At 36.5% G+C, this 13,452-nt stretch overlaps 1 protein-coding gene across 1 annotated transcript; it reads right to left on the bottom strand.

The window, feature by feature from the left end:
* Positions 1 to 2,113: 2,113 nt before the first annotated feature.
* Positions 2,114 to 13,436, bottom strand: GET3 (guided entry of tail-anchored proteins factor 3, ATPase). The gene is made up of 8 exons (XM_032212222.1): positions 13,315 to 13,436; positions 12,838 to 13,001; positions 10,276 to 10,423; positions 8,640 to 8,788; positions 7,988 to 8,138; positions 7,549 to 7,656; positions 4,848 to 5,045; positions 2,114 to 3,155 (listed from the first exon to the last, which is right to left on the bottom strand). Exons 1-8 carry the CDS (start codon positions 13,351 to 13,353, stop codon positions 3,024 to 3,026), a joined length of 1,089 nt encoding a protein of 362 aa, XP_032068113.1. The 5' UTR covers positions 13,354 to 13,436; the 3' UTR covers positions 2,114 to 3,023.
* Positions 13,437 to 13,452: the final 16 nt, after the last annotated feature.

Genomic DNA, 13,452 nt, shown 5'->3' with positions numbered 1-13,452 from the left:
GATGAATGGTCCCAAAAAGCATGACACATGACAGGTTTGTGTATTATTTTACCAGAACCTCTTTATCTACTAACAGAGATTAGATGAAGCTCAAATCACTCATAGGCCACAATATTGCAGGGTTATGGATACTTTTAAAGGTTTCACAAACTTTTGACAGATTCACAAACTTTCACCACTGCATTTTGCCATTAATTGGGGGAATATAGAACCCTGAAATATTAAAAACAAGCACAAGTATGACAGACTAAATCTCTTCAGTGGAATTCCTGGCAAATTGCCGTCCATGGCTTCCATTGGTGAGATTCATGTAGCTATTTCAGACTGTAGAACTGAGCACTGAGTTACTCCACATCCAGCAATGTGTGTAGCATTTAACATTAGGCTTATTTGAATTTTAGATACCATGTTTAGAGGCTCAGCCTCACTTTTTGATATACGTGTACAATGTTTAGTATCTATATTGGCAAAAATATGTAAACTGTGTTTTGGGGGAAAATGTGGGAACTTAAATCCATTAGTTCCAAAATTATCTGTATGTAGATGAAAAAATAAATGAGCTAAAAGTCTGGCTTGCCTTAGCCCAAGCCAGACTTTCAGCTCATTGGAATGAAAACTATCAACTTCCATTTGACAAGGTCTCAAGAGGTCTTTCATTCACCATCTACTTAATTCTTCTAAGTAGGAATGCTGCAGAGAGAATTTTGGAACTTCAAAGCTTTGGTCCACCCCCAAAGAAAACCTCCGAATTTTGGTCCATGAAAAAGCAATTATTTCCTCCCATCAGAAAAATGTTTATATACAACAAATTGCAGTTGACACACTTCTGGCAATGCTTTTCACAGCTGCATTAACTCTACAAAACCTTTCTGATGCAGATTTGAGCGCACACATTGCTCAAGATTCACTTTCATAATAACATAAAAAGGAGAGAGAAAAGAAAGATTTATTAGGAAGGCTTTCAAAATTACAGTAGTTTGATCTGTCTCTACCTATTAACTGAAGTTAGTAATGTTATTCTACAGATATCTTCTCCTGAAGAACTACTTATCCGTCCATTTGTTTTACCACGTTTTATATACATTTAAAGCCTGAAACTTAAAAATAAAAGAACCATCACATTTGTTTCTGCCACAGAAAATGAAGGGGATCCAGTCTTTTTCAGTGAGAAAATTCAGACTTTTGCCACACACATTTTCACATTAATTCACCCATTCTTCTTTAAAAAGCCAGAAAAGGATTCCACAACTCCTTGCTTTCAAAAGGTGAAGCCTCTTATCAAAGAAAATACCACATACTTAAAGATCTGATCTAAGTTTGTAAATTCCATCTTTTGAAAATCAGCGTACTGTGGGAGCAAACACACATGCTCCTTTGTCTACAAATGAACAAAGTCTTCAAAAGAACCTACTTTATTTTACAAAAGGAAATTTCCGTAGGATTCAGAGTTGCAAAGTACAAGTAGTCCTTGACTTATGACAATTGAGCCCAGAATGTATGTTGCTAATTCAAAGATTTGTTAAAGAGAATTTTGAGCCATTTTATGACTTTTCTTGCTGCATTTAAGTGAATCACTGCAGTTGTTAAATTAGTAACACAGTTAAACGAATCTTGCTTCCCCATTGACTTTGTCAGAAAGTCGCAAAACATGACCACATGACCCTGGGACACTGCAACTGTCATAAATATGAACCAGATGTCCAGCAGCCAAATGTAAATCACGTGACCATGGGGATACTGCCACAGTCATAAGTGTGGGAAAAGATCATATCACTTATCAGTGCCATTGTAACTTTGAATGGTCACTAAATGCACTGTTGTAAGTTGAGGACTATCTATACTGGCAACTCATCATCATCATCAAGACCACATCCCTAATGTCCAGGTGAAGGGATATGCTTTTCAAAGTATTAAAATAGCTGGTTAAAGCTATGAACTAATAATATCTAGCTCTCTCTTCTTCCCCCATCTCAGTTTTACATTGTACCCAGTGAAAGATTCAAAAGTGATGTGGTAGTTTCCCTTCTAATTTTCTTAGAATTAAATTACTTCATAAATACATTAGAACACTTCTGAACTCTGGAAGGGCAAAATTATAACTAATAGCAATAAGTCCAGCTCTACCATGAACTGCTTTATTCCAATTTACACTCTCTTTCCTTTTATATTTCAGCACACAAACACATATGAACCTCATAAATAGTGCATACACTGACATTTTAATACCAAGAGTTTTCTTTGAGTGAGGGAACTGGGGACTAGAAAATGATCTGTACATATACCCAAATATTTTAAACACCTATAATTTGTTAAATTCCAAACCCCTCTATTCCCTTCCCCATTTTAAATCATTTTCCACACTTATGATTTCCAGCATCAGAAAGCCAATAAAACCACCTCATCATTAATACTTTTGTTAACATTAAGGAAACAAATAATTTAAGCTCAGTGGCTTTATACTCCCCTAAAATAAGCATCCCCTTCTCAAATAGCTTCCATGTTTTGCCTTGTTCTTCTGACACTACCCAATGAAAATCAGAGTTTTGAGTGATAAGAAGCACTGAAATTATTTCCCTTACAATTTACAAACTTCCCATCAGCACTGGTGTTCCTGATGTTGTAAATGAACTGACAGCTTCTGTATCATCAACATAACACCTGACTGGCACCTCAATCAGAACATCATTAATCCCAAGAGATATGATCCAGAAAGAAACCAAGTGACAGAGAAATAAACAAAAAACTGACACACATTTAACTTAGGTAGTTGGTCCAGGAAGGGAATGGATTCAATATTGTAGTTGGCTTTGAGATGTCTCAAGGAGTTACATAATCAGTTATTAGAACAAAAGTTACATGAGTGCCAATTCTGCTTCTTCTAGCTTCACCGCAAAACTATCAGTCGTAGGATTTCAACAGATGAGAAGACAATGGAAAAGATGGGATTCCCTCAGGAAAAGAATAGGGAAGAGCAGGCATGGAAGGCTAGAGGGAGCAATTAGGGGGAGTCAGTCCATAGGGGTTCATTTTGCACTGGGTGGTTTATAGGGCTCCAGTAGAAGACTTGAAAAGGTATTGACTTTATCAGCTCCTCGCACTTCATGGGGTAAAAGTGGCAACTTTACAATATGAAAGTCTTCATAAAGGTCTTCCATCTGGATAAAAGAAAAAAAATGGAAGTCAAACAATCCTAAAAACCTAAGAATCAGGATTAAGATTTACAGAATTTTCTATTTCAATTTATCCTTTTAGGTTAGAAAGTTTTCTATGTTTATTCTTTATAACCCTTCTCATACCATCTTAATTCAATGGTAGATTTAAATTCTAAATATAATTTGCATTTCAATACATTATGCTAAATTTGAGGTTTGCTACATTTTTTAATAGCAGATAAAAAAAATTGCACAAGTTTTCCTGTAAAACTAAAGTTGTATCTTAGTGCAATTTCACTTATACAATTACCTCACCAGATGATCCTTTGTATTATTGCTATCTGTTCACAATAATGTGAAGTCACAGCTGCTATTTATTTTGTTAGTTAGGCCTTCATACATACTGAGTTCTTCCCAATAACCTATGATATCATAATTATTAGTGTAATATATATATATATATATATATATATATATATATATATATATATATATATATATATATATATATATATATGGATCCAAACATTGTGACATTTTGGAATTGACTGATGGAAATTCTGCCAATGCACAACTTTCCTAAGTGTTGTCCAATATGTTTTGGTATCATCCACTGGGCCATACCACTGGGGCTACACCAAAGTCATTTTATGCCATAAACACTTGAAAGGAAAGTGGATTGGGACTAAAAAAGAGATAGAAAACATTCCTTGAAAGCTAGGAAGAAATTAAAGAATAAAAGGGGAAATTACAGAATCCTGATGCTAAGTTTAGAAAGACAGGCAGAAAGGTTGAGAACTTTAAAAGAAAAAACAAAAGCGAAGGCAAGGAAAATATTTTTAAAAAGGAAACAGCAGAAAAAAGAATAGAAATAGGTAAGCAGTTTGACAAACATAGGCAACTAGACCCTAACTTATTATTTAAATATGGCAAAAAACTACCATCAAAATTAGTTATTATATACATCTTTTATATTATCTAAAATATTTATAATCATAAGGAGTTACAGAAAAGAAAAATCTGCACACCCCGCAGGCATATAAAAACAAGACAAGAGCATGACATCCTAAAGAACAGATCCAGAAAAACAGCTGAAACATTTTCTGCCCTCGTCAGTTACTTGTGATCAGTCAAATTTTAAGTGCTAATGAGCAATGTTCAACTGGATTTTACGTACCTTCAGAAAGGCTAAACATTCACTGCGAAACAAATGCTGAGGATATTCAAAAGCACGATACTTAAGCCTTAAAGGCTGAAATAGAATTGCTAACTTCTGGCTATTCAATATTTCCTAATATAAAGCAAACTCTTGTTTGCTTTATCTGTATCTGTTATACAGATCAGGCCTGCGCAACTTGTAGTGGGAAAGGGCTACATTGATATATTAAAAATCACTGCAGGCTGCACAGAGATACACTATATTGCCAAAAGTATTCGCTCATAACTGATTCTGATTATGTAGATGGGTGAACGAATACTTTTGGCAATATAGTGTACCTTGAGTTCCACAGCTGCTCAAGCAGCAGCATCACTAGAAGTGATGCTGGCCTAGAAAAACTGAGGTGTTGGCAGTGTCTTTTGGCACAGAAACAGCAAATTTATTATCACACAAGGCTGCTTGGAAGACTATGCAGGTCTAATATGGATTAATATGTTCCCAGCTTATCAGGGAATTCACAGTGCTTCTAATCATACCTGGTCAAGATATTTAGACTGGATTTTATGCCGAGCCTCACACATCTTGCAAGGCTTGTCAGGGTCAGGGAAGACCAATTGATTGACTATGATATTGTGGGTGTCAATTTTACATTTGGCCAACTCCTGGATAAGCCGTTCTGTTTCATACAGTGATAGGAACTCCGCAATGCAAACACAAATGAAAGTGGTTTGTTCCTGTAACACAGATAAGATGTAATTAGTTCAATGATGTGAACAGAAGTGCATAGTATAGCTTTCTTGCATTCGCTCTCCCCAGAACCCATCATCAATGCAGCTGCCTCTTTCTCCATTCCCTCTTTTCTCATATTTTAGAAAACAAGATAGTGCCAGAAATCAAATCTGAGGAACAGAAACAGAAAGAACTTCCCCTAAGCACCTTAAGTGTTACTGAACTTTTAATAGAGGAAAAACTAAATTCAGAAGGTACAGAAGAAAAACAAAATTACAAATAAAATACAAATAAAAAACATTTGTCCCCATAACCTAATTGTCATCTTTTCAACATTGTTTTAGCAAAAAGTTCATTAGGAGTAGTGAGACATATTGAACAAGTAATTTATCCCTGATCAAATGGTTCAACTTTATCGTTCTTTTTGCTCTTCACAATCTTATTGTTTAAGTCATTAAACAATATTGAAAGATTTGATATTTCAATAATCTCCTGACATTCAAGAAGAGTCTTTAAATCTTTCATCAGCTTTAGTCAACTTTATAAATCCCATAAAGAGACATTATCCAGAATTTGTCACAGCTATTCCATGTCTAGATCTTTTTTCTTGATTTATCTTCTGTATTCTCATGTTGATTATCTCAATGTTGTCTTCCACGCCTTCAAACTCTACTTTTTCTCATCATCTTCTAAAAAAGTATCCACTGACATATGTATCCTTTTTGAGACACTAACTATTAATACTTCAATATAATTATTTTAAAAACTCTTCAAGATAAGATTATAGCTTGCTTAGCCAGTTTAACTCTTTTCTCTCTAGTCCTTTACTTCCCTCTAGTGTCCATTTGCAATCTTCAAGCCTCAGTTCCTAATATGAGTTCAGTTCCATTTCAGTCATTCTCAATTAGTATATTATTTAATTATATTATGTTTTCAAATCTTATAGCAAATTAACCAATATGTCAAATATCTTTATTCTTCCCTTCCAGATAAACACTATTAGTATAGTAAGCATGAAAGCCAAGCCACAAAATTTGTACAATGTACAATCTCAGATAATGTCTGGAAAAGACAGCTTGTGGAATAGTTGTTAGTCATTTTTGACCTATCTCTAATAATCCATTTTTTAAAAAAATCCTGCTTGAGGACTCTTGTTGGCAACATAGCAAATTGATATTTTAATTGGAATATTCTGTCTTCAAGTTTGTTCAGCTACAATTGGAAAGATCAAATAAATTACTCAAATGATACATATGAAAAACAGATTAATTGCATTTACTTGTAACTGACTAATTAATGTTTCTCCCTATTAGAGGGATGGGGAGGGAGCATCTACAACTTTTTTGAAAAGCAGAGTGGGACTATAACCATATAAACTAGATTTGATGGCTAAGCACCAGTACTTTTGCTCAATTTATATGCTGTACAACCCGCATGCATTCTATGCATGATTTTTTAATAACTTTTATTATGTTTTTATATAGATAAAAGACAAACGCAAAAATACATAGAGAGAAAATGGTGCAGAAAAAAAGTGATTTTCACCCTTCTTCACAGAATTACCACATCTATCCCTCCTCCCCCAATATTACAATAATCCCCTCAAATCCAGAGGTCACTATTTCCTTTTTTCTAATTTGAGCAAAAAGTCTATAAGCTTTCCAATCTTTACATTCTATAGAAATGTGACTCCAGTCCTATATACATTAATGACACCAGTTGTAACTGATGCCTTGTAATTTTACCTACATTATTTACATGGAACTGTGCCTGAAAACTACACAAAAACTTGAAGCAATAGGAGAGTGTTCCTGGGAGAGCATACAAATCACATAACTCTTTGTATCACTTGTAGTTGCAGGTCTATTTTCAAATGCATTTTAGGATGCTGGCTATCACTCTTAAAGCCATGGGTGGATTAGGACTTGGCATGCTTCCTTGCTTATCAGCTCCTGTCCCTCCTGCATGAATTCAATAACATGGTAACAACATGATATTGTTATATGATAGTAGTGGCGTGTCCATGTGTGGAATTAAGAAAAGATTGGACAGTCATTTGTTTAGAATGGTATAGAGCAGGGGTGTCAAACTCGCAGCCCGTGGGCCAGATGCGTCACACGCTGGCCACCCCCACCCTCGGTTTAGTGAAGGGGGAAAAAGTCACATGTCACGTGACAACAACATGACATTGCAAGTTTGACATCCCTGGTACAGAGTCTCCTGCTTGAGCAGGGGGATTGAACTAAAGGACCTCCAAGGTCCCTTCCAACTCTGGTATTCTGCATTCTCTATTTAACTTAGTGAAACATTTGTGAATAAAAATGGTTCTAGTTTAAATAACAATTATTCTCTAAGAATCTAGATGCAGGAAGAATCATCCACCTTTCCTTACTACCACTAAAATGAATGTGTTTCTCCAGTTTCCAGGAAGAAGTGGATCTCTTTCAGATCTGCTTATGCCTAGAGATTATATCCTCACTAATCCCTCTGCTTTTGCCATATACTTACTGGATCTTTGAACTGTTCACTGACAGAGCGGATGACAGGAAGTGTTTCTTCCAGTTTGGAAGCCAGCTGGTCAGCATTCATGTCTCCTAGTCCAAGCATATTACACATCTAGTGAAAAGCAAAAAGTTGCAATGAACATCCAACAGAGGGCAAATCATAATTGTAGTATAAGACAAGTAAAAGAGAAACTAAAATAGGCTAACCAACTCAGGGCAGAATAATCAAGCACAGCAATATACTTCAATTTCTACTCTATCTAGAAGCCATGTCACATACCAGAACTGATAATTATACACTGTTCCCTAAGGCTATATTGGAAGAATAATACTGGAGTTCAGGCAGGAACACAGAACAGGTAGCATTCAAGTCAGATGCTAGCATAATATTTTTAACAATAAAGTCTTATGCTTTTATGTTGCTGATAATTCTCCTCCTTTACCTGGGATATGAAGGGACTGATTTGGTTCTTTATTTGCATCAGTCGACCTAGCCCCCGCTCCACGATTGTGGGGAAATTAAGCAGCCGTAATGTGTGTCCCGTGGGTGCTGTGTCGAAAACCACCACGGAAAAATTCATTCCTTTCACCAACCTGTTCCGGCAAGAGAGAGAACACTATCAGAATATTCCAAAACAGTATTATTTCCAGATTGCTAATTTCTACTGTTGTAGCCACCAATTAAAATATACCACAAATCTCTTTCCCACCAATCAAATGCAATCCATAAATATGAATTTTGGTTTTGCATCCCATCAATGGAAATGTGAAATGGAGAATCTTGACAATTTGAGTTCTGGTCACTAGACAAACACAAGATACATACAAGAATCTTATGAGAGAATTGTACATTCACAGCAGGCCATGAGTCTGTAACATAAATGAAATCAGCATCACAAATGAGAAGTCCACATCCACATCACATTGGACTTACTGCTAGAGAAAACTGTATTACATGTTACATTACTGAATGCAGGCGAAAAAGTTTACGCTATTATATATTTAAAACTTCACTTTGGAAGCAAGTTCCAAAGTGAAGTTTTAAATACACAATAGTGTAAACGATGACCTGATACTTCCGTTCACAAATCTCACCTCATCACTTCAGCGTAACTCATTGCTTCATCGATACCAGGAAAGGCGCTCATTGCTTCTTGCATCATTTTCTTGCCCATACTTAGCATATTATCTTCCTCAAAAAATTCATCGGGAAGCTCAGCCACACCCAAGCTAGGATCAATCTCCTAATAATAAATTATGGACAGAATAATTGAACAACACCATGTAGAAGCTGCATTATTAAGCCACTCAATATGAATGCTTCGAATGAAACAACAAAATTTATGGTATGAAAATAATCTACATGTAGTCCTCAACTTTGTTAAATTTTGCCCCATTTACAACTTTTCTTGCCACAGTTTTTTTGGTGACTCACTGAAACTGTTACATTAGTAACATGACTGTTAGGTAAATCTGGTTTTCCTGTTGACTTTGCTTGTCAGAAGATCGCAAAATATGATCACATAACTCAGGGACATTAAAACCATCATGAATATATATGCCTCAAGCACTCTCTGGTACAATGAAGAATTCACATTGGATTTGATGATAGTCAAACTCTGATGCAGCAAAGCAGCCCCAAACCATAACATTTCCACAATCATGCTTTACAGCTGATATCAGGTTATTCTGTTGAAATGCTATCTGTGGTTTTTGCCAAATATGTCCCTTGGTATTGTGGACAAATAACTATCTTTGTCCTCTTTGAGCACAATGTTGCAGAAGTCTCTGTCTTTGTCTACAGTATCTGAAGTAAAATTTGCCCTAATATTCTTTCTAGCAAGCAAAGGTTTCCCCTTGGCACACCTGTCATAAAGATCTAATCTGTGCAGCTTCTTCCTAATGATATCCACACTTTCACATATGTCGTGGCAACATCTACCTGTAGGTCATGTGAAAAAACCTTTGGGTATTTAAGAGACTTTTTCAGCAACTTGCATTCTGCTTTCAGGCTGAATTTTTAGGCTGGCCTGGCCAGAACAAGCTGGCAATTATTTGAAATCTTTTCCACTTGCAAATTATCTTCTTGAACAGATGATTGATAGTTTAATCATTTGCAGTGGATTCTCATTTTAGGTACTGAGGTGGCAATAAATGAAGATGTACACTCATTTTTTTCCATATGATAAATTTGCATATTTAAATTACAGAATGTACTACAAAATGTAAGCAGTGCATCACACGTGTTAGATTCCCTTTATCAATATTATTGAAAGATAAATATATGTTGAAATATGTTGCAAAAGTCAAAAATTTCAATGGAGTACACTTACTGTTTCATATGACTGAATAGGAGTCATATATCAATTGTTGAGATTGGTGGTACTTATTTCTCTCTCTGAGATTTGTATATATTTCAATTTTAATATTTATTTTTAAAAATTATATGTATATTTTACTGCTTATTGTACACTGTCCAGAGTAATGTTTTGATTAATAAAATAATTGCAATGGGACAGTTTATTTTTTTAAAAGAATGCCCAAATATTTACAAAACTTTTAGGAGGAAAAGCTGATAACTGATAAGGAGACAAATTAACTGGAATAGCATTTTCTTCAAATAATTTCTGAGTATTACTGTACTACTTAAGATAAACTAAAATAAATTTGGTCCAGATGCATTAACAAATGAAAACAAGTTAGTTATTTATCTCCACAGAAGTACACTCACCATCGCAAAAAGATTATCATAACCCTTTACTTTGGTGGGAACCTTGGAAAATTTCTGGTCAAATGCATCTGAGATGTTATGAGCAGGATCAGTAGAGATGATGAGGACACTCTCACGTACCTTGGAGAGTTGTACAGCTAAGCTACAACTGGACCACAAAAGAGAAGCAAGAAGCAGTTATTAATACAAGTGCTCAAACTATAAATAGGACAAGCTCCTAAAATTCAGATCTGCTTGTACTGAAGGACTTATATACAGAACTTTTAAGACGTATCCAAACTATTTGGTAAATACAAATATAAACTAACAAATTGCAAGTGATTACTGCATTCTTTTTTAATAAAGAAAATAATCTGAAGGAAAAAAGTAACATTGTAATAGATATTATGCTTGTGAATTATTGTATTTAGGAGTAAAATAGTTGAGATTTTGAACTAGGCAATTTATAAACATAGGATTATATATTAGAAAAAATCTGAGACATTTTACTATGCTTCATATAAGTTTGTATTTAAGCTTTTTTCCTGCTACAAAAGACAGCTGTTGGTGTTTCTATATAATACAGTACTATAGTTCAGAACATAAATATTAAATGATACGGTCTCAAGCGGAGTCATCATGCAACCAGACCTGATTTTATGACCATTTTACCCCAATCATTAAGCAAATCACATGATCATTAAATAAATCCAACTTGCCCAGTTGATTTTCTTGTCAGAAGCCAGCTGAAAGGAAGGCTGGCCCATTTGGATAGTTAAGAAACATTCCATTTTGGATTCCACAGATCGGAGGAGGAAGCATATGAGGTCAGACACTAAGGTATATTTCTGGCTTTTCCAGGGCAAAACAGGCAGTCTGGCATGATTCTTATGTACAATTGTGTCAACAATAAAGAAGCCTAAGCTTCAGAGCATTTTGGTTGTTTACACCTGACAGCTAGAAAGGTCAGAAATCCTGATCATATGACAACACAACCGTCATGTGAAGCGGCTGCAAAGTGCCCAAATTATAATCACGTGACTGTGGATGTTGTGCACTGGTCATAACTTCAAGGATGGGTCATAAGTCACTGTTTCCGAGGACATCGTAATTTTGAATCAACATTAAGTCAAAGACTACCTGTTCTGTAATTGTGAAATATCTTTTTATTTATCTTTGATGACACTTTGACTTCAATAATAAATTATTATCCTATGGACACTTCTTTTATACTTTAAAATAATCTTACATTAAGTCAAAACAGTGCTTTGGCAAATTCATTGGAAAACTGTCAGTGTTGAAAGAATGCAACTTTAGCCATTTTAGATAAGAACAGCCCTCTTAAATTCACTTCTAAACATCACATATATAGTACTACAGCTTTCTCCTATCACATCCCTATTTCAGGATGAACTGCATTTTTTTTTAATGAAGAAAATAATCTGAAGGAAAAAGATCATGAGAAACCATTTGATAATTCATTATAAGCCATGCAGTACATAATTTTATTTATGTGCAGCACATAGCAATAGCAATAGCAGTAGACTTATATACCGCTTCATAGGGCTTTCAGCCCTCTCTAAGCGGTTTACAGAGAGTCAGCATATTGCCCCCAACAATCTGGGTCCTCATTTTACCCACCTCGGAAGGATGGAAGGCTGAATCAACCCTGAGCCTGTGGGATTTGAACCGCTGAACTGCTGATCTAGCAGTAGCCTGCAGTGCTGCATTTAACCACTGCGCCACCTTGGCTCTCACATAATTATAAATTATAAATTACCACTGTAAAGTTAGACTAATTAAAAAACCATGTTTAAATCTAACACTACTGGTACTGCCTTTCAATGTTTCTATCATAAATTCTGTTTTATGATTCCAAGAAAAGTTGGAACAGAAATAGTGCACAATAGCAAATCTACCACATATCTGAAAGTACTAAAAGTACAAAAACTCTGTTGATAGAGATCAACAAATGGGATGGTAAAGGGAATCAAGGAGAATGCCAGATCATAATTTCATTAATCTGGATTTTTTTTTAAAAAAAAATAGGGCATTTTCTAACTTACGGTTTGAAAATGTCAGAAAATATTTTCAACCCTCTCTATCACAAGACGCAAAACATTCAAGGCCATTGAGGAAGGAAACCCAGAGCTACAGAGACCTAAGCAAGTATAGTTTAAACCTTGATTTTAAAAAGAAATTTCAATCCCTAATTTTATTTCAGATTTCAAATGCAGCCAATGATCCTTTGGGAGGAAATGACGCCAACTCCGCGACCCGGCATACATTAGCAAGCCTCTTGTTTTCCTACCCCTTCGGTTTCTGCACAATAATTTGACATTTTCATTTACTGCAAGGTCCCTCCACTCACCGCCGTCCGGCTTCCTCTGCCAGCTAAATACAAGGCAGCAATTCCAGAAGTGGGGTTGTCAGCAGCAAGGAGCGCAGAAGCCCTCCCCCCTCCCCTCATCTTGACCCTTCAACAACTCACGAAAGCCAGAAAACAGCCGCCAACATCCTCCCGGTAAAAAAGAGAAAAGCGGCGCCCGCCATCACGCTCTTCCTTGACTCCGGCCGACTTACCTGCAAGTGGTTTTGCCCACGCCGCCCTTCCCGCCCACGAAAATCCACTTCAGGCTCCGTTGCTCGATAATGTTGCTCAGCGTCGGCTCCAGCGGCTCCACATCAGGCGCGTCCTCGAACTCGTCCGCTTCAGCCGACAGCCCAGACGCCACCATCGCTGCCATCTTGGAACAAAATCACGTGACAAGATGCTCGGCTACACCATTTTAATGCGGGGCTCTAACGTTAACGCGTCAACATTTAACAGGGAGAGAAAACGGCACGTCGCCCTCCCCTTGTGGCCTCCTCTTGGGCTTAAATCCTTAACGTCATCACGTCAAATCACCGCGTCACAAACAGATCTGACGCCGGAACAAACTCCCTCCACACACCCACCTCTGAATGGCTGGTATAGTCCTGTCTAAATTTTTTAACCGGATTGGTCGCTTGGGTACCTTTCCCGATTGGCCTCGGCATAGCGGAAGGAGTCTCAAATACCTGCCCCTCCTTTTCTCTGATTGGCAAAAGCGAGTTCATCTTAAGCGGCGATTTAATCTCTTGTGATTGGTCGGAAGAGCTGTCGATTCCTGGGCCATCGGAGCGCCGCAGTCCGCAAATTTTTTTCACTTCGAGACG

The sequence above is a fragment of the Thamnophis elegans genome, chromosome 2 (genome assembly GCF_009769535.1).
Source record: "Thamnophis elegans isolate rThaEle1 chromosome 2, rThaEle1.pri, whole genome shotgun sequence".
NCBI lineage: Eukaryota > Metazoa > Chordata > Lepidosauria > Squamata > Colubridae > Thamnophis > Thamnophis elegans.
This window is presented reverse-complemented; position numbering and strand designations above follow the sequence as displayed.

Coding starts and splice junctions, on each gene's coding strand:
- GET3 (XM_032212222.1), bottom strand. CDS start 13,353: ATGAACTCGCTTTTGCCAATCAGAGAAAAGGAGGGGCAG. Junction 10,424..12,837: donor GTGGGCAAAACCACTTGCAG/GTAAGTCGGCCG, acceptor TTTGTGGTCCAG/TTGTAGCTTAGCTGTACAAC. Junction 5,046..7,548: donor GTGAACAGTTCAAAGATCCA/GTAAGTATATGG, acceptor TCTGTGTTACAG/GAACAAACCACTTTCATTTG.